At 38.3% G+C, this 22,051-nt stretch overlaps 1 protein-coding gene across 2 annotated transcripts in view; it reads right to left on the bottom strand.

The window, feature by feature from the left end:
* Positions 1 to 341: 341 nt before the first annotated feature.
* Positions 342 to 22,051, bottom strand: part of ARMC1 (armadillo repeat containing 1) — a 46,491-nt gene continuing 24,781 nt past the window's right edge. For both annotated transcript variants that reach the window (XM_066266221.1, XM_066266222.1), the window contains 4 exons: positions 14,183 to 14,372; positions 3,605 to 3,721; positions 3,448 to 3,522; positions 342 to 2,468 (listed from right to left, as the gene is read on the bottom strand). In XM_066266221.1, coding sequence (XP_066122318.1) covers positions 2,277 to 2,468; positions 3,448 to 3,522; positions 3,605 to 3,721; positions 14,183 to 14,372 — 574 coding nt within the window. In that variant the 3' untranslated portion in view covers positions 342 to 2,276. The remainder of the gene's footprint in view (positions 2,469 to 3,447; positions 3,523 to 3,604; positions 3,722 to 14,182; positions 14,373 to 22,051) is intronic.

A 22,051-nucleotide genomic window follows, 5' to 3' on the forward strand; every position in this document is an offset into this window, starting at 1 on the left:
CAGTCCCACACTCCATCCACTGCGTCACCACCTGGTCAGGCTCCTACAAAGATATTTGAATGCAGCTACAGACTCTCTCGGTTCTCAAAGAGCTAAGTAGGGAAAGACACTGGTAAACATCATTTCAATCTAATGTGATAAATGCTACAATGAGTATATGTAAAGGGGTAGCTGATCCAAAGCCCAGGCAAGGCAGGTGTGGTGCTGGGAAGATGACTGGAAGACGCACGGGAATTAGTCGGTAACGCATCTGCCGGGAGCTGGAAGGTGCCAGGCAGTGTGGGTACAAACAGGCTTAAGATTAATGAATAATGCTTATACAAAATGCAATATCCATACAATTTTAATTATGTTACCTTTTATTATTTTACAATATATTTCAAAAAATGTCATTACAGTTGCCTTAACTGCTCTATAAGACCTGGAAACAAAAGAACACTTAGAATTAGGACACACAAACACCAGTCTACAATACCTACTTGCACTGAACCATTGCTACCACAGGGATTTTTTTTTTAAACAAGCAGATGTGTGGCAATGCAAAATAAAACACAAGCTTGTTAAAACAGAATAGTAAACTTTGTTTTAATGGCTAGAGAAAGGAGGTGGTTTTGTTTTCTTTTTTCAACACGCTGAGCTCTGGCAGCAATTTGTATTATGCATTTAAAGCAATACATGCCCTGAAAGCTTATATTTTCATTTGTGCGTGTCTCCTGAATCAGAGCCTCGACATGTGAAAAAAGTATCATTCTCAACACTCTCCCTCCTGAACTCAAGACTCTTCTTAGTTCGAAAAGAAAAGATTCTTGTTGGTGAGGCATTTTACAATAATTTTTCTCCAGTAATACTGGATCTTTTAATTTTCTCTAAAAGAGAAGAGATGAAATAGCAAGAAAACCCACCAGGGTCCAATTTCCACTTCACATTCTCCAAGTAGTAAAATAGCAGCTCTAAATGTAGATGAAAAACAACGTCAATTTCTTCCTCTTAGTTTTTAATTGTATTGACATTAAAATTTATCAGGATTGATTTGGACTTCCAAAAGGAAAATATTAATTGCCAAATATTTCTGAAATGCAATAAAGCATTACATATATGTAATTAGCTCTTATCTACAAAAATATATATATCTATTTATATTTATATTTATTTATTTTACCTTCATTGAAGTTCTTTTTTTCGGGCTGGACATGAGAAACAAGATTAATAGACCAATGATGGCTTTATTTCTTCCTAAGTATTAATTTGAGTCTTTTTTCATTCACCATGACTGCCAGTTCCTAATAAATTCACAAAAGGCAATACTGTACAAGGAAACATCTACTGAAGAGGCACCTGCCAGGCAATACGTGTGTTAAGGTTAGACTCTACCAAATGGCACTACGGCATGATAGGCATCCAATTTTTGTTTTCTTTTTTCAAGTTTGTCAGTTCTTTATTATTATTTTTCCTACCAGGAGATAGTGTGTAATCTCAAAATAAGGCCTAGAGACCACTGACAACTGCTCCCAATATGATGTAACTCTCAAGAGCTGATAGAAACCAAACAGAACAATCACTACATTTGGTCACATTCAATCTCAATAGCATCTTGCTAATGTTTCCCTCTTCTTGAATAATTTTGTATTAATCTTGTTAAAATTATAACAAGTAAGATTGCAAAGTTTTTGTAGAATTTTATTTTCAGGGGACTGCTACATTAAAAATGAATATATTTTAATTCACATAATGTCATTAGTAATGACCTTTCTATAAACATGGTTGGCAAAACAAAAAAGGCACAGAAGGAGGATGAGAAAAGTTTTCAACTTTCAGTAAAGAGTACCAAAGCAAGTATCTTTCATGAAGAAAAGCAGAGAAAGATGTTCAGTAATTCATGCACGACTTGAACTAAAAAAACTTCTCTTCAGATAGGTCCTGAGGCTTGAGGAGAAAATAAGTTTTCCTAATCAAGTGCTTCATGTAAAATAAAATGTAAAGCTGCACATATATATGTTTGGTTTTAACTGTGGACCCATGTTTTTGAAAAAGTGAGGCAATTAAACAAAGGACAAACCAAAATACCTTCAAAAACAAAGCAACCGCCCCTGTGTAACCTCTGTCCTTTTTACCACTTATTGGGGCAAAATGTCCAATAAAATGTAAAATGCAGCATATGCAATCATGTAATTGAAAAACTTTTCATAACTTCTTGCAAATTGCACTTGACAGTTCACCACAACAATGGAAAACTGGCCCCTTGTACATTCACACAGTCCTTGTACCCCAAACTGAAATCACCAGTAAAACGATCTGGATAAAAAGTTTGCGGCTGTGCTCAGCCAGCTCGCCCCGCCCTCTGGGTGGGAGCCGACCCGGGACACTGCTTTGTCCTGCTCCTTCATGGGGCTCTCGTCCTCAGGCAGGTAGTCGGGCAGCTCTGTGTTCTGTTCCACTTCCACAGCCATATCCTGGAATGGGACCAGCATCTGGCACAGAGAACATGTGAACAGTTACTGAAAAAATCAATGTAATTGATAGATGTATGTCAGAAGTCAATTTTCTTCTCATTCTTATCACCACAGCATTTATTCTAAGGGGCTATATTCCTTTGAAAATGTTCCTCTTATAGGAAAGTAGGCCCATTTGCTGAGCACCGTGTAGGCACAGAAAGGCAGAACTCACAGGAATAAAAGTGTAACCCCTATTTCGAGATGATGGGGTTAGTCGAAAAAGAAGGGGGTTAAGAAGTACAAACTTCCAGTTACAAAATAAGTCATGGGGAAGTAATGTAAAGTGTAGGGAATACAGTCAATATTGCAATAACTATGTATGGTAATAGTTATTAGACTTAGGGTGGGGATCACTTTGTAAAGTAATGTTGAATCACTGTGTTGTACACCTGACACTAATATGCCAATGATAATTTAAATTTTTTTTTTTAATTTCAAAATAAGACAAATGTATCTAGCTCTGTGGGCTTCTGGAGGGCCCCTGAACCTCCTTCCTATGAAAACTCAAATGAGCTGAAGCCATAACTATATCACAAAGCTAGTGGAGAGTAGCAGGAGGCAAAGGTATTCACTGTATTTGCCCAAGGGCAGGACTGGACTTTAGTTTGGAAACTAAAAACTAAAACTTTAGTTTGGCAAAACTAATTGAGGTTAGTATTTAAATACCAATGCAAGGAAACCACATTTCTTTTATTTCCATATAATAACAGCAAGACATCTCCACTGAAATAAAGAGTCTGAAATTCATAAAATATAATATAAAAACAGACTGAAATCCATAAAAGATCTTTATATATTTCTAAAGAGTTAACTGTTCACCAGGAAACATTAAAGATCATCTGACCCAACCACATTCCTATATACCCGGCAACTAGTAGTCGAGAACCAATGGCAATCTGCTACCCATGAAGTCAAGCCAGAGTCCGGTACAAAGAAAACTATATAAAGCTTTTACCTCTTCTCCACTTTCACTTTTCACAACTTGTTGAGCCTTCATCACCTTGGTTGATGCTATTGCTGATGCCAACGCCTAGGCCAGGATAAAAAGGGACAAATCTTAACACTGACTGTTACCTGAAACTTCGAGCATACTCAGCCATTAAAATACTAACCTCTGCTTTCAAATCTGAACGGATTCGCACCACACATCTTTGAACAGCCATTTGAAAAGTAAAGCTAATAACACCTTTAATTTTTAACAAAGCTTCTTCACATAGATTTCTCCGAGACTGAAAAAATAAAAGCAAATTGTTATTAAAAATTGGCAAGATAACAAAAGGGAACAAATCAACTGAAACCACACTGAGCTAGTCATGACACCACGGGAGCAGAAGTGCCTATTTCCGTCCCACCATCTCGTATGTGAGGGCGGGCAGGGTGGCGCTGTCATGTTTATTAAATTTTGTATGATCAATATAGTATTCCCTGGTAAATTTTTTCAAGTTTCATTACTAATATTTAGTTTTAATAATTTTAACAAGAAGTTAGCCAAAGTTAATTTAAATCTTACAATAAAAAAGAAAAAGCGCTGAAAAGCAGCGGTTTCTCTTGCTCAAGGGTGGGCACAGTCCACCAGCAGCTTTTGTCAACAGCTTTACTGCAACACAGCTGCACCCATGTGTTTACATGTCTGAGGCTAGTTTCATTCTATAGCAGAGTTAGTAATTATAACAGCGACCATATGCCCTGCAAAACCTAATATATTTACTCTCTGGCCCTTTAAAGGAAGAGTTTGCTGACCCCTGCTGTAGCTTAAAAATCTCTAGGGATAAATTCTAATAAACTAAGAATTAGTGAGCATTCTGTGTTTGACATATTATTTTTAAAAACACTTAGTGTTTATAAATATCACTGCTTCCTTTATTAATGGCATTCTCAATGGTTATCTATTTCCTCTTTTGGGTTCTCATTTTCCTGAAAGCACAATTGAACTACACCTTTCAACGCTTCTTTGACTCCTGGTAATACACTACTATGGTTTTCTACTTACACCACTGATTATTCCAACTCTGTCATGTCTTATCTCCAAGGTCTAGTGTCTAAAACTAAGGGGTTTTCTTTCTACTTCACACCCTCAGTAGACTATTCTTCTCATCACTTATATGAAGAAGCACAGCATATTCCAATATAATTTTATTTTCATTTGTCTACAGATAATCCACTTAGATATCAAGTGGTCATCATTTTCAAACACAAGATCCAAAGAGAAGATGGATTAAAATGTAACTAGTTTCTTCTCATCCCTCCCTCCACCTCCAACTCCCACACACTTTAAGTCACCATCTAATTTTTCCATTTCTGTACAGAGACCAGGTTCTGATTTGGTACTTCAGAGGAGACAGGAATCTGCAATTCACCCCAAACCTCTGGATCACACCCTGAGAAGCACTGCTTTCAAATTACCCATTTCATTCTTCTCTGCCACTAAATAAAATCAGTCTTCAACTTATTCTCACATCCTACAAAACAACTCACAGCCTCGCTATCTCCCTATTTAAACCACTTTTTCACTACTCCCTGCTACATTTCAGTACTCATCAGGCAAAGATCTGGGATGTAGTGGCGCACAGCACCGCACAGACCCACAGGGACTCATCTCTAGAGCACTGTTTCGGGACTCTGCTCTGCTGAGTCCTGGGCTCTGTAAAGCCCCTTCAGGGCACCGGTGCCCAAAGGTCCATGTTTCTCTCTCTCACATATTCAACACTGGGTAAAATTAGAAGTTTGCACAGCATGTACAACATAAAAGTTAAAATACTACACGTCTACTCCGATTCCGTTATTTTTTAATTTTTATTTATTGATTTGAGAGAAACATCAATTTGCTGTTCACTTATTTATGCACTCACTGGTTGATTCTTGTGTGTGCCAAGGGGGGATGGAACCTGCAACCTTGGTGTGCTGGGACAACACTCTACCCACTGAGCTACCTGGCCAGGGCTCCAATTACTAATTTTATATTTTTTATTATTTTTTCCATATCCAAAAAATCTTTTATTTTATTTTTTGAGCATAAGTCTTACAATTTTATTATGTATTTACTTATAACTTTATTTTTTTTTACTTAGAAATTAAATTTAATGTGGTGTTGTTGGCCCATAGGATCACACAGGTTTCAGGTGCACATCTCCGTGGCATGTGATCTACACACTACATTGTGTGCCCATCACCCAAGTCAAACCACCCTCTGTCACCATATACTTGGTCCCTTTAACCCCTACTACCTCCTCACACACCCCGGTAACCAACTCACTTTTGCCTATGTCCATGCGTCTCAATTTTATGTCCCACATATGAGTGAGCCATATAGTTCTTAGCTTTTTCTGCTAAGAACTATTTTATTAGCATAACATTCTCAAGGTCCATCCATGTTGTCACAGATGGCAGTATTTCCTCTTTTCTTATGGCTCAGTAGTGTTCCATTGTCTATATGTATCACATCTTCTTTATCCAATCCTTTACTGAAGAATACTCTGGTTGTCTCCATGTCTTGGCAAGAGTCTGACACTAACTTCCAACTATATGTGACAGTGAGAAACCAGGTTCATGAGGCCAATTCATCTTTATTTTAACACATTTGCAATAGGCAAAGCCTGGGGGATAAAGAGGGGTGGAAAACTCAATTCCAATATCTGATCTCAGAGATAGGCCATTTCCAGGTAAACCTGAGTTCTTCAATAGAGCAAACAAGAATAAGAATTAGCCAGAAAGGACAAATAACCTCTAGACTGGAATACAGGGTGAATATTAGGTTGAGAGAATCTTATTCATTGCAAATATTTTCTAACTTATTTATTTATTTATTATATTTATCTTTTAAGATTATATTTGATAAAACAAAAACTTTACTGTCAAACTAAAGAGCTTTCCTAAAGCAATTTCTCCTACCACCTTTAAGCTTTAAAAAGTCCCTAAAACGATCAGTTAAATATTCATTTAAATTACTATAACTTGATAGTTTTTTTACACTTAACTTTTTAGTACACTTAATAGTTTTAGTATCTGTAAGATTCCTTCCCCACTTCCTTTACCACTCCTGCAAAACTGTCAGTTTTCTAGCACCATTTATTGAATACTCTATCCTTTTCCCACTGGTGTCTCATGAGTCCTTTTAGGGTAATGTCTAATATATACTAGGGTCTGCTTCAGGACGTTCAATTTTTTTTGTCAAGAACACATTGTTTTAATTACGGAGACTAAACAGCACATTTTAAGATCTGGTAGGACACATCCTTGTATTACTGTTGGGTATACTCTTGGTTGCTGACATTACAGCCTTGGCATTTCTGGTGCTCTCTCAAGCACTTGCATTCTTCCCCAGATATCCACTGGCTCACACCCTCTGTCTTTGCAGAAATCTCAGTTTCTCCAGGAGGTTCATCTAAACCACCCTATTGAAAACTGCAACCCTACCATCCCACCCCTTAGTAGTCCCTATCTACCTTCCTGTTATTTTATTTTTTTATTTATTGATTTGAGAGAGAGGGGAAGGGAGACACAAAAAGAGAAACAGAAACACCCATCTATTCCTGCATGTGTCCTGACCAGGGAATCAAACTGGCAACCTCTGCACGCGGGGATGATGCCCTAACCAATGGAACTACTTGGCCAAGACTAATTCCTTTTATTTTTGTGTGTGTTTTGCTGGGTTTTAAGATTTTGTTTGGGCTAGCTTTAAAAATGAACTGTATTATTCTTATTCATAAAAGTTAAACAGATGGTATTGGTGATATATATCTTAACATCTTCCATTCAATCAATTTCCATTTACCAGAACTTGCATTCTAGAAACTTTTCAGGATCTTGCGGCCCCAGTTTCAATAAGATAGTTAATTTATTTGCAATGTTACGAATAATATGCATAGGAATAGCTTCCCCTCATCCCTCCTTACTGAACCCTAAATCCTGAAGCCTAAGTGCCCAACACCATGACTAGAAAAACTGGACAAGCCAATGTAACTTCCCTGGCACAGCTAGAGAGATAAGAGGTAATCCCCCAGTTGCCACCCCTAAATACTACATGTAGAGTGTATAACTTTGTATATGTAAAAGTGTCAACACTCTGACATAGATGGGTATGGACAGAGAGCCCTGAAGAGTACTGCCTCAGCAGAGCAGCAAAACCGTCCTCTGCGAAAGGGGTGCCATGGTCCTGCCTAACAAGCTTCAAGGCAAGCCTCATGAAGAGCCAACTGTTTGCAATTAAGTGTGGTCCACAGCAAACTCGGGAATGTTTAAAGGCTTTGCATACAAACATATGCTGTATCCAACAATGTAAAATCTGCAACATGTAACATTCAATCAAAAACTACCAAGCATGCAAAGCAGCAAGATAACATAATCTATAATTATCGATCTACATTGATAATTAGTAGAGACGAGGACATTAAACAGTTATTCTTACCATAATCTGTATGTTCAAAAAGATAAAGTGTAAACATGTTAAGGAGATATAAAAAAAGACCCAAACCAAACTCTATAGATAAGATAAAACAATGTCTGTGGTGAAAACTACACCAAATAAAATTAACAACAAACTACACACCTGCAGAAAATTTAGCAAATACAGCAATAGAAACTATCCAAAATAAAAAAAACAGAGAGGAAAAAAAGATTGAAAAAGGAATTAATAGCCTGGCTGGTGGTGGCGCAGTGGATAGAGCATTAACCTGGAAAACTGAGGTAAAGGGTTTGAAACTCTGAGGTTGTCAGCTTAAGTGAGGGATCATCAACATGATCCCAAGGTCGCTAGATTGAGCCCAAAGATTGCTGGCATGAGCGAGGGGTCACTGGCTCAGCTTGAGTCCCCAGGCCAAGGCATATACATGAAACAATCAATGAACAGTGATGCAACTACGAGCTTAGATGATACTCATCTCTCTCTCTCCTCCCTTCCTCAAGAAAAAGAAATGAAAGAAGGAAGGAAGGGAGGGAGAGAGAAAGGAAGGAAAGAAGTGAACAGAACATCAGTGAGCTGTGGGATAACTTCACGATGTTGAATTTTTAAAATAGGAATCCCTGAAAGACTGAGGGGAAAAGGAAAAAGAAAAAGTAGTTGAAGAAACAATGAAACAAATTGTTTCAAATTTGCTGCAAACTGTAAAGCCAGAGATCCAAGAAGATAAATAAACTTGAAGAAAATTATACCAAGGCACATCATAAATAAACTGACCAAATGCAGTGATGAAAGGGCAACTTTTAAAAGAACAAAAATAAGAATTTGATAGACTTCTAAGTAGAAACAATACAAATAAGAAGATAGTGGGACAATGTCTTAAAGTATGATAAGAAAAATAACTTATCTAAAACTCTGTACCTACTGAAAATACCTTTCAAAAATACATTAAATATTTAAGATCACTTTTAAACATATAAAACTGAAAGAGGTAGAACTTCAGTATCTTTCAAAAATGGATAGAACATCTAGACTGAAGAACAGCAAGGAAAAGGCCTTGAACAACACAATAAACCAACTAAGCCTAACAGACATTATAGAATACTCCAATCAACAGTATATACCGTATTTCCCGTGTATAAGATGATCCCAAGTATAAGGCGCACTTTAATTTTGGGGCCCAAAATTTGAAGGAAAAAAAAAGTATTACATAAAGTTATTAAACTCAAGTTTTAGTCATCATAAAATTCATACAAATCCTCATCCGCACAAACAAGTGGGAAATGCAAGTAAAAAAAAAAATCTACAACCCAGTTTTTAGACCCCAAATTTTTCAGGGGGAAAGGTGTATCTTATACATGGGAAGTACGGTACATTCTCAAGTGCTCACTGAATGTTCTCCAGAATAGACAATGTTAGGCCTGAAACAAGCCTCAATACATTTAGAAGGAACTGACCAGGTGGTGGTAGTGGGTAGAATGTAGACCTGGGACACTGAGGACCCAGGTTCAAAACCCAGAGGTTGCCAACTTGAACATGAGATCATAGAAATGACCCCATGGTCACTGGCTTGAAGCCCAAAGGTCGCTGGCTTGAGCAAGTGATCACTGGCTCAGCTTGAGCCCTCAAGTCAAGACATGTATGAGAAGCAATCAATAAACAACTAACATGCCACAACTACAAGTTATGCTTCTCATCTCTTTCCTTTCCTGTATGTCTCTGTCTCTCTTTGTTTCTCTGCTTCTCTTTCTCCATATATCTCGGGGGGAAAAAATTTTTTTAAGGGTTAAAATCATACAATACACGAAATGAAGTTAGAAATCTGAATTTCTGGAAAATTCAGAAATATATGAATATTAATCAACAAACTCCTAAATAATGAGTCAAAAAAGAGATTACAAGAAAAATTAAAAAATACTTTGATATAACATGAAAACATCACATATTAAATTTTATGGGATGCAAAGAAAACAGTCCCTTAGAGAAAGTTTTATAGCTGTAATAACTGCATTAAAATAGAAAAAGCCTGATCAGGCAGTGGCACAGTGGATAGAGCATTGGACTGGGATGTGGAGGACCCAGGTTCGAGACCCTAAGGTCTCCAGCTTGAGTGCGAGCTCATCTGGTTTGAGCAAGGCTCACCAGCTTGGACCCAAGATTGCTGGCTCAAGCAAGGGGCCACTCGGCTGCTGTAGCTTCCTCAGGCAAGGCACATATGAGAAATCAATGAACAACTAAAGAGCTGCAACGAAGAATTGATGTTTCTCATCTCTCTCCCTTCCTGTCTGTCCCTATCTGTCCCTCTCTCTGACTCTCTCTGTCACACAAAAAAATAAATAAAATAGAAGAAAATCTCAAATAAATGATCGAACTTTCTGTTCTAAGAAACAACAAGAAGAGTAAATAAACCCAAAGCAACCAGAAGGAAGGAGATAATAAGAAATAGAGAATGGGGGAAAAAATAGAAAAATCAATGAAACAAAGAGGTTCTTTGAAAACATCACAAAATTGATAAACTTTAGCTAGATTGACAAAGAAAAAAAGATGACTCAAATTACTAAAATCAGGAATAAAAGAGGGCATATTATGACCAACCTTACCAAAACAAAAGAATTATAAGCTAACACTATGATTAATTGTATGATAACATACAATGAAACAGACAAACTCCTAGAAAGACAAAACTACCAAAACTGACTCAAGAAAATATAAATAGCCTGACCAGTTGTGTCACAGTGGATAGAGTCAACCCTGAGTACTGACTGAAGTAGCCGGTTTGAAATCCCAGTGTTGCCAGCTTGAATGTAGGTTCACTGGCTTGAGGGGTCGTTGGCTTGAGCAGAGGGATTGTCCACACTATCCCAAAGGTTGCCAGCTTGAGCCCAGAGGTCACTGGTTTGAGCAAGGGGACACTGGCTCAACTTGAGCCCGAGATCCGATCCACAGTCAAGGCACATAAGAGAAGCAATAAATGCACAACTGAAGTGAAGGCTACTGAGACTTGATGCTTCTCACTCTCCCTTTCTTTTTTCTTCTCTCTCTCTCTTAAAAAATTTATATATATTTTTATATGTGTGTGTTGTGTGTATATATATAACAAGACACTGAATTAATAATCAGAAAACTTCCCACAAGGAAAAGCCAAGAACCAAATGGCTTCACTGGTGAAGAAAAGAATTAACACCACTCCTTCATAAATTCATCCAGATACTTCCCAAGTCATTTTATGAAGCTAGTATTACCCTGATACCAAACCAGAAAAAGCACAGGAAAAAAACCCTACAAACTAATATTCTGTATGAATACAGATGCAAAATGCCTCTACAATATATCAGCAAAACCAAATCCAAAAGCATATTAAAGAGATTATACACCATTACCAATGGAAATTTACCCTAGGAATGAAAGGATGGTTCACACAACATTAATAGAACTCAACAATAAAAACACAAATAACAAGCAATTTAAAAAGAAACAAAGAATGAATAGACATTTCTCTAAAAGAGAAAACCCGTGATAAAGCTTTATGCAATAAACTATTAAAAAATGGCCAATTGCCTGACCAGGTGGTGGCGCAGTGGATAGAGCGTCGGACTGGGATGCGGAAGGACCCAGGTTTGAGACCCCGAGGTCGCCAGCTTGAGCGCTGGCTCATCTGGCTTGAGCAAAGAGCTCACCAGCTTGGACCCAAGGTCGCTGGCTCCAGCAGGGGGTTACTCGGTCTGCTGAAGGCCCGCGGTCAAGGCACATGTAAGAAAGTAATCAATTAACAACTAAGAAGTCGCAACGCGCAACGAGAAACTGATGATTGATGCTTCTCATCTCTCTCCATTCCTGTCTGTCTGTCCCTATCTCTGCCTCTGTATAAAAAAAAAAAAAATTTTAAAAAATGGCCAATTACCACATGAAAAGATATTCAACATCATTAGTCATTAGAAAAATGCCAATCAAAACCACAGTAAAATACTACTTCACAGGCACTAAGCTATTAAATTTTTTTTTAATGAAAAACAACAAATGTAGACAAGGATATAGAGAAACCAGATCCCTCATATATTGCTGATGAAAATGTAAACTGGTACAGCCACTGTGGAAAACAGTTTCTCAAAAGCTAAAGATAAAGGTGCTGTATCACCCAGTAATTCTACCCCTAGGAACAGACACAAGAAAACGGAGAACGTATATCCATACAAAAACTTGTTCATGAATGTTCATAGCAGAATTATACAGAATAGCCAAAAAGTTGAAACAACTTACACTGATTATCAATTGATGAATGGAGAAACAAAATATGGTATATGGTATACACTGAAATATTTAGAGAAATCATGTACTGATACACAATGCAACAGAAATGAACTTTGAAAACATTATGCTAAGGAAAGGTAGATATAAACGGTCACGTATTATAGGATTCCATTTATATAAAATGCCCAGAAGAGGCAAATCCACAGACAGAAAGTAGACTAGTGGTTGCCAGGGGCTCAGGGGGTGATTGCTAATGAGCACAAGGTTTCCGTTTCGGGTGATTAAATATTCTGGAATAGACAACGGTGATAGTTGCACAACCTTGTAAATATACTAAAACCACTGAATTTTATACTTTAAAATGGTAATTTTATAGTATCTGAATTCTTTTTCAATTAAAAAAAATCCTGAAAGAATTCATTTCCAGAAGACTTGTATTACTATGAGAAAATGTTAAAGGAAGTCCTTCAGGCAGAGGGAAAATATCGATGAAAATCAAGATTTACGTACAAAATAATGAGGCCCTGAAATGGTGAACATGTGGGTAGACAGAAAATACTTTTTCTTATTTTTTAAATGTCTTTAAAAGAGACTGACTTTCAAACTCACAAAAAGTACAGTAGTGGTGGTCTTCAGGGAAGGGAGACAGGGGAGTTAGTGTTTAATGGGCACAAAGTTTCAGTTTTACAAGATAAAAAGTTGTATGGCGGTGATGGTGGCACAACATTACGAATGTATTTAATATCACTGAACTGTATGTACACTTAAAAATGGTTAAAATGAGCCTTGCCCGGTTGCCTCAGTGACAGAGCATCAGCCTGGCGTGTGGACGTCCTAGGTTCGATTCCCAGTCAGGGCACACAGGAGAAGCGCACATCTGCTTCTCTATCCCTCCCCCTTCTCTCTCTCCTTTGCCTTCAGCCATGGCTCTATTGGAGCGAATTGGCCTCAGGCGCTGAGGATGACTCCTTGGCCTCTGCTTCACGAGCTAAGAGCTTGGTTGCAATGGAGCAATGTCCCAGATGGGCGGAACATTGCCCACTAGTGGGCTTGCTGGGTGGATCCCGGTTAGGGTGCATGCGGGAGTCTGTCTCTGACTCCCCTCCTCTCACTGAATAAAAAAATTAAAAGAAAAAGGTTAAAATGGTAAATCTTATGCTATGTATATTTTACAACAGCAAAAAAATTGAAAATATCTTTTAAGAATATTTAATGTAATAACAATGTATTTGGGGGCTTATAACATAATGTATGCAGGAATAAAACATAACAGTAGCACAAAGGCAGAGGTAAGGGAAACAAAAGTATAGTTATGTCTTATACATGCCTTATTCAGTACCTGTGTGACATAAGAGTAGCACCTCCCCAACCCCAATCTGTGATATTGCTTTCTGCAATTTCAGTTGGCCAGTCAACTGTGGTCCATAAATATTAAATGGAAAACTCCAGAAATAAACAATCCGTAAGTTTTAAACTGTGAACCATTCTGACCAGCGTGATGTAATTTTGCACCTTCACTCCCCACACCCAAATAATTCATTCCTTTGTCCAGTGTTCCCATGCTGTAAACACTACCTTCCTGTTACTTACTAGTCCTCTTGGTTGTCAAATCAACTGTTACAGTATCACAGTGCTCATGTCCAAGTAACACTTATTTCATTCAATAATGGTCCCAAAGCAAAGAATAGTGGCAATTTGGATATGCCAAAGATAAGCCATAAAGTGCTTCCTCTAAGTGAAAAGGAATGTATACACAGGAAAAAACGCAGCATATATAGGGTTCAGTACTATTCGTGGCTTCAGGCATCCACTGGGGGTCTAGAATGTGATAGTTGAAGATATATAAAATGGAAGGACGGAGCGAAGAAAGGGAGCGAGGGAGGAAGGACCTAGCCTCTTTAAGCACAAAATGCTCCCCTTTATAGGTATAAAATACTAATATTGGGACTTCCTTTTAATGAAGGTTAGCAAGTGACACTGAGGAAACTATTTAGCTAACATGATTCTCCTTTCCATTTTATCAACCATGTGTTTATAAAAATCTTACCGTATCATCAAGACCATCTATATGCAAAACCACTGTTTTGGCACGTTTGTTTGTAGTTCCCAGAAAAAACTGAGCTTTCCTTCGACGTGAATTCATTTCATTGAAACTATCACTATCTGCCACATTGGAAGACTGAAGAATGTCATAGATTTCAGACGCCAGCAGTTTTGTTTCTCCTGGAGTCGTAGTCCTTGAAAAGAAACATGTAAATTAATAAATCAGTATTGTCACTTCTACTGATTCTGTAATTTTATTCCTCAAGTTTGCAAAGTTTTGTTTTCTTCATTCTGATCTGTTAACTTTATAATACCTGTGAATCCTAGAATAATCGGTAATGCAGAAAAAGCATCTAGTCTATAATAAAGTCTTCTCATTTCATTTTAAACCCATGGTTTATTAAAATTCAAAACCCATCACTACAATGGTATAAAAGCACATTTAATCAAAATCACTAATTAAGTAGGAAATCAAATAAAAAGATTGGGATATAACAAGTCCCTGGATTAACACTAACATTCAACTCGCAACTTCAAAGTACCCTGACCTTCAAGAAAATACATTAAAACCCAAAAGGAGAAAACAAATCATTCATATTAGTTATTTCAAGAAATTTCTGAGTAAATTCCAACTGGTTCTGTTTCTTAATTTGCATTTTTATGGATCTTTGACAAAGCGTGAATGCATCATAAAACCACAATTCAGACAAAAGTTCCCATACTTAAACTTTTAATTCTGTTATAGCTCCTCACATAAACATGTAGTTCCATGCTATCCAACAGAACGTTCTATACGGAAGAAATGTTCTGTACCTGCACTATCCACTCACATGTAGCTATTGAGCACTTGAGATGTCTTTCAAGTGCAAGTAAAAAATGAATTATATTTACTTTTTTTTTTTTTAAGATTTTATTTATTTTTTTTTAGAGAGGAGAGAGAAAGAGAGAGAGAGAGAAGGAGAGAAGGAATAGGAAATATCAACTCCCATATGTGCCTTGACCAGGCAAGCCCAGGGTTTTGAACTGGTGATCTCAGCATTCCAGGTCTACGCTTTATCCACTGCGCCACCAAAGGTCAGGATATATTTACTTTTAATTAAATTTAAATAGCTACATGTGACAAGTGCCTACCATTTTGAGCCATGTATATCTAATAATTCTTAGTTAAAATGAATAGTAAGTACACATAGCTGCAAAAAAAGTAATAATAATAATCCTCATTCACCTATAAATGGGCTTAAGTCCAAATTCTTTAACATACATTCAAGGCCTTTAAAATCTGTCTTTTTAACAATTGAGCTCTACCAACAAACACTAGCTCATTGTGGCCTTTTATAAATGCCTTTCCCTCAGCCTTCAAAGCCTTATTTCTCCCTTGAAGACTCAGCTCAACCACCACCTTCTTTATGAAGCCTCCCCGCCCCAACACCTTTTATACTTCTCTGCTTTCAAAGTACTGCTTGTACTTAAACTGATTTCAATTTTCTATTTCTTCCTCTTTAAGAATGGGGGTGTATTCTCTCTGTACCTTCCACAAAGCCTAATACATTTTTTTGAAATCCATTTGTTTATTGAATGAGCTTTCTAACATACAGACTGTATACATTCTAGCTATAAAGACCTTCAATCCAGAGGTGCTAATCTGGCAATTTTCTGGGCCCTCAATATATTTATTTTACTTTGTGCTTTTTGAGCCACTGCTGACCACAGCTATCAATTACTTTGAATGATTATGGCTCTGTAATGTAGGAAGCTATGAAAAAGACTATTATTTTAGGAGAGGCCTCAGCACTTTTCTGATAGCTGTTTTAGAGTTTATTGAAAAGGTGATTGCAGGGGCTCCAGTGGTGCAATCGGTTAGCACGCGGTACTTACACGAAAGTGTCACTGCAGTTCCGAGATATTTTAAATATTAGACAACTATAAGTTGTAAAGAGTTAAAGGCTAGAGGCACTCATGAATTTAAGAGGAAAAAAACTACCTGAGTGACTATTTTCTCAATTCTCCCAAGGATGGTACAGAGCTAGAACCATTCCAGATTCACAGAAAAGAAGGTATCTGTACATCTAATGTATTCCTTAGGCTTTTGGGCTTAAATCTCTCATAAAACCTGTTCTAGTGGTTTCCATTGTGTTAGCAACAGAGTGAGGGGAGAAAATGCCATTTGTTAATAAAAACAATTTGTAAAGGTGATACATGTGCATTCATGACTGCCTATGCAGCTAAGGAGGCTACTCAAACCAACTTCAAATTACAATAGAAAGCTAAGGATTTACACAACAATATATTTTATAGAGTCATACAAGCAAGGCCTACTTAGATAAACACAGAAGTTACAGAGGAGAGATTAGCAAAAATAAATACTCCCACCACCACCGTTTTTAGTTTTTAACTTCCTTATTTCAGTTTCAAAGCTTCATCATTTTCATAGAATAATAAAATCCCTTCTAAAAGATTTTCAATATCTATTAAAACCAAATGATTTTAACAGATAACATAATCAAATAAACATTATGGTCTTATTATTTTAAATATGTTCGTCTGGTATAGTATCTTATAGGACTCAATTTTATTGCTACCATTTCTATGAAACAGTTAAGGAAATAACTATTTATAGACCTAGATCTCTCTTAAAACTAAGTAAAGTTTTGTCCTAGGCAAAACAAAATTTACAAAATGGTATTAGCAGGCCCTGGCCAGTTGGCTCAGCAGTAGAGCGTAGGCCTGGTATGTGAAAGTCCCAGGTTCGATTCACAGTCAGGGCACACAGGAGAAGTGACGATCTGCTTCTCCACCCTTCCTGTTCTCTCTATCTCTCTCTTCCCTTCTCGTAGCCACAGCTCAGTTGGAGCAAGTTGGCCCCAGGCGCTGAGGATGGCTTCATGGCCTCACTTCTGGCACTAAAATAGCTTGGTTGCTGTGCAACGGAGCAGCAGCCCCAGATGGGCAGAGCATCATCCAGTACAGAGCTTGCCAGGTGGATCCTGGTCAGGCACATGCAGGAGTCTCTGCCTCCCTGCCTCTCACTTAATTTAAAAAAAAAAAGTGATATTAACAAAATAGAATTACAAACCAAGTCACTTCTCGATCTGCATACTATATGAAGGCTTACAAATATCTATGCATATTGCTGATCAACCAGTTATAATTATTTTCTTTTGTTCTTTTTTTCTTTTCTGAAGCTGGAAATGGGGAGGCAGTCAGACAGATTCCCACATACGCCCGACTGGGATCCACCTGGCATGCCCACCAGGGGGCATTGCTCTGTTGCAACCAGAGCCACTCTAGCGCCTGAGGCAGAGACCATAGAGTCATCCTCAGTGCCCGAGCCAACTTTGCTCCAATGGAGCCTTGGCTGCGGGAGGGGAAGAGAGAGACAGAGAGGAAGGAGAGGGGGAAGGGTGGAGAAGCAGATGGGCGCTTCTCCTGTGTGCCTTGGCCGAGAATTGAACCCAGGACTCCTGCACGCCAGGCCGATGCTCTACCACCAAGCCAACCGGCCAGGGCCTTATTTTCTTATTTTAAAAATATGATTCTAAAGCCTAAAAGAAAAATCCAAGAGCATTTATAGAGTCAAAAGCTATCTTGTACTTTTATTTAAATAAACCAAAATTACTATTCAAATACTATGATTCAAAACATTCAAGTAGAAAAAAAGTCTAGAGTTATATGGTGCATTTGGCCATAAATGTTAGAGAGAATGTATAATTAAACAAGTATTAATTGCCCTATTCTTCCTAGGCAAGTGAAAATTGAGGGCTGATTAATGTCCAGGATTTAGTTCAGTCTTTAAAATCTGACAGCAGAAAAAAAGACTATCTTAACAGTCTCCTTCATCTAATTGGAATTTTGCTCTCAATAATTCATTATTCCACCCTGGCTCAGCAGATGAAGTATCACCCTGAAACGCTGAGGTCGGTGGTTCGGGGCCCCAGGCTTGCCTGTCAAGGCACATACCAGAGGCACAACTATGAGTTGATGCTTCCCAGTCCTCCCCTTTTCTCTCTTCCTCTCTCTAAAATCAATCAATAAAAAATTATTTTAAAAAATAATAAAAGTAATTTACTATTTCATAATGAAGTATATTGATTCGTCACCACTTTTTCTAGTTATCTATATTGAAAAGGTTCAAAACATTATTCCTAAAACGCAACTAAAAGGTGAACTCTGATCTTATTATATAGCAAAAATAATTTTCATTTCAAGTAAGTATAATATTTCCTTATTGGTGATAAACAGTAAGTCATTATAATTCTAGATGCTTCTAATGTTTTATATTGCCCATAAAGCGCAGTTAAGACCTTCCATATTGCAATGCTGGTGGCCGAGGCCAGGCAGGTTCATATTGGATTTGCGCAGATGGCAGAAAAACTACAGAGCTAGAAAGAGTTGGGCCATTCTGTTTAATCAAGTCTCACAACGGTGGACAAGCACACAGGAAGGGGAAACCACCTCTCAGGCAAACCAACATCAAAATGGTCCTCACAGTGGCGGGCAAGCAATCTGTGCATCCACAACCCCCATCTCTCTTGAGCACAAGCACCCACAGCCTTATATAGGCCATATACATGTGGCACAGTAACACACTCACGTACCAATCAGGCAAAGTGCTTGCAACTGGTAACCCAGTGAGCAAGCCTAACACAGTTACCCCACACTATACTTCATGATGAGGCAGGACAGTTAAGCAGCTAGGAAAATTCCTTGACAAGTGGGGAAACTGAGGTAAGCTGAACAAACTGAGCAATTTACAGCCAGACACAGGTCACGAGGGCAGAAAGCCTGGGGTGCCTAGCAACTGGCAAAACTGGTGCTGGACCTCGCACAAAAGTGAACTTTCCTCCCCTAGATTGTGGCTGGCCATGCAGTTTAGATGCCCCCTGATCTTTCCTCCCTACAGGTAACATTCAGGCCTCAGGTATTTCAGCTCCAGGCCCAGAAAAGCAGCGAAACCAGGCAGGCACACCAGGACCAGCTGCAATGACTAATGACCTCCTTGGTGCCGACCAATCAATGGAGACTATGACTCTGAAAAAGCCGATGAATATGCTACTGAGATCTACCCTGAGACCGCCCCTAAAATCCCCACCTGTGGAAAGCAGATAAAACCCCTCAAGACAAAGGCAGCAGGCAACGTCTTTGGGGCATGCCCACTCAAATTTCCTTTTCAAGTGAATTTCTTTCTTTAAACTCTAAGGGTCCCCACGAACTTGCAACCAGGGAGCAATAGTCAGTGACAGCTCGTCCCAAGCTAATCCCCAGAACCTGTCCCCAAAGTCCCCTTTTCTCTGACTTTTCAGTGAGCTGACAGCAGCCCCGCCTAGGCTCCTCTCCTTGCTTCTTCAAGGAAGTCAGCAGCTCTGTTTAGCTAACAATTTAGTCCAAGGCAGGGAAATGATGATCCTTGAGCCAAAGCCCATTAATTTACATATTATCTATGACTGCTTTGACCCACAAGGGCAAAGTAGTTGCAACAGAGACTGTCCAACCAAAGCCAAAAATATTTACTATCTGCCCTTTTACAGAAAACATCTGCCAACCTCTATTCTAAATAATTACCCCCCCAAAAAAAGACATTGAAAAAAACTACAAGGGATGTGGAATATAACTGCAGCCATTTAGAAGGATGTTGCAAGAAAATGGTTATACGAAGAGAGCTTCTGATATATTATGTGAATTACAGCAAGCCCTCAGTTAGTCAAGTAAGTTTACAAATATGATGTATATGTTTGCTCGCTTATAGTTTGCACTGGGTGTGGTAGACAGGCTGTAAGCAGGCAGGGTCCTCATAACCTAAGGCTTAGTTTTAAGACTAAGCCTTCCCTACCCTTTTAATACTAAGATCTTTTCAACATCCTTCTAAGATCTTCTCAAAACACCCTTGACTGTTGCATGATGTGGGGTGGTGCACTCTTATGAGGAATCCCATTTATGCCTCAGATAAGTGGCTTTGTATCAGAGACTTCCTTATTTGTAATTAGCTTAAAGGCTTTAATTTTCTACACTATAAAATGAAGCAGACTGGGGGCTCTCGCTCTCCCTCGGTTCCTGCCATCAGCATTGCAGAGGAGAGGCAGCCAAGATGGTAGAGTGCTGAAGGAGAAGCCAGTTTGTGCAGTTTGTGCAGAGAGAAGAAGATGGGGGACAGAGGTGAATAAGGCTGGTGAGGTGGAAACCTTTGATTCTAGGAATACTTGGAAGAGTCAGTGGCTTTGGGAGCCCTGAATGGGAAGGGAAGTGTTTTCCCACTGTGTGTATTTCTTGCCCACTGGGTGCAAGCTAGGATTAAAGATGATGGCCCACCAGTTCTTGGCTCCGTTGTTTCATTACTGTCTGTCTGAATCAAATGCGAACCTGCACGGGCCAGGCAGCTGTGATGCTAGCCATGGATACTGGCCTTACACCCTCAAACAACAGTGTTTCATTCAATGTTGTTTTGTTATAATGTTGGTGAGATGCTGTAGTAACTTAACTCTTGTTTATATCAGTTAGCCTGTGCTGGCTTGGGCAGCACATTTACTAAAATATATCAATTAGCCTAAGGTAAAAAAGGTTGTTACACCAATTTTACTGTACTAATACTGTACTGTACTAATATGGTGTTGGTCAAATAAGTTTGTAAATATGATGTATATGTTTGCTCGCTTTGGGTGTGGGAGACAAGCTGTAAGCTGGCAAAGTTATTATAGCCTAAGGCTTAGTTTTAAGACTAAGCATTTCTTCCCTTCTAATACCAAGGTCTTCTCAAAACTAAGCTTTTCCCCACACCCTTGACTGTTGCATGATGTGAGGTGGTGCACTCTTATGAGGAATCCCATTTATGCCTCAGATAAATGGCTTTGTATCAGAAACTTCCTATTTGTATATTGGCTTTAAAGGTTTTGATTTCTACACTATAAAATGGGGCAGATCAGGGATTTTCGTGCTCTTGGTTCCTGCTGTCACTATTGCAGAGGCCTCCCTGACCCCTTGCCCTCTATGGGAAGAGCAGGTTTTCTGCTTTTCCCTTGGCTTGTCTGTCTTGGTGAGACACCAATAAACAGAATGGCCCACCATCCTCCGACTCTGCCATTTCTTTACCGTCTACCCGAATCATTGAGGACCTGCATGTGAATGGCCATGATGGCATCCCCTGGCCATACATATGGTCTGTCTCTTATGTGATAGGTTGACTTCAAAATTCTCAAAATGTAAAAATCAAGGCAAAAGAGAAATTCATTTTCAAGAATCTCAAGAAAACAAAAGGTAAGTCACAGAACCAGCCTAGTTATCCTTTAAGTATCAAGGTTATAGAAAGAGTTTTAAATTTGAAAGAAACCATGGAGATTTGAGCCTTTCCTGAGCAATATTCTAGAGAATGAGCTTCAACCAACCAAGAAATGATGGGAGGACTTTAGCAAAGGGACTGATAATGAACATTTTGTATATTTAACTATAGCTTTAAGTTTAAGACAAAGGTGGGAAAGAGAATGAAAGAATATACAAAGTTTCTGACAAAATAGAAATAATGCAACTTAAAAAAAGAAAGCAAAAGGGAGAAGAAAGAGAAAAGTAGGAAAAGCTCAATGACTATGGAACACAATAGGTGGGAGTCAAAAAATTACAATTAAAAACTAACAAGCTAGACAGTGTAAGTTTAAGAAAACAGTTAACAGAGAAGATTTTTAAAGTATAAAGGCAACCACTATAACAAGATAAATCTAAGTATCAAAAGGAATTTTCAAAATAAAAGAAGAAAACACAGAAAAGACAACTACTATAACACAATATACATTGTTAGTACAACAGAAATGGGTTAAAATGATATGGGTTAAAATGATATGGGTTAAAATGATATATATCAGTCAATAAATATAAATGGACTTAGCTCACC

The sequence above is a fragment of the Saccopteryx bilineata genome, chromosome 3 (genome assembly GCF_036850765.1).
Source record: "Saccopteryx bilineata isolate mSacBil1 chromosome 3, mSacBil1_pri_phased_curated, whole genome shotgun sequence".
Lineage (NCBI taxonomy): Eukaryota > Metazoa > Chordata > Mammalia > Chiroptera > Emballonuridae > Saccopteryx > Saccopteryx bilineata.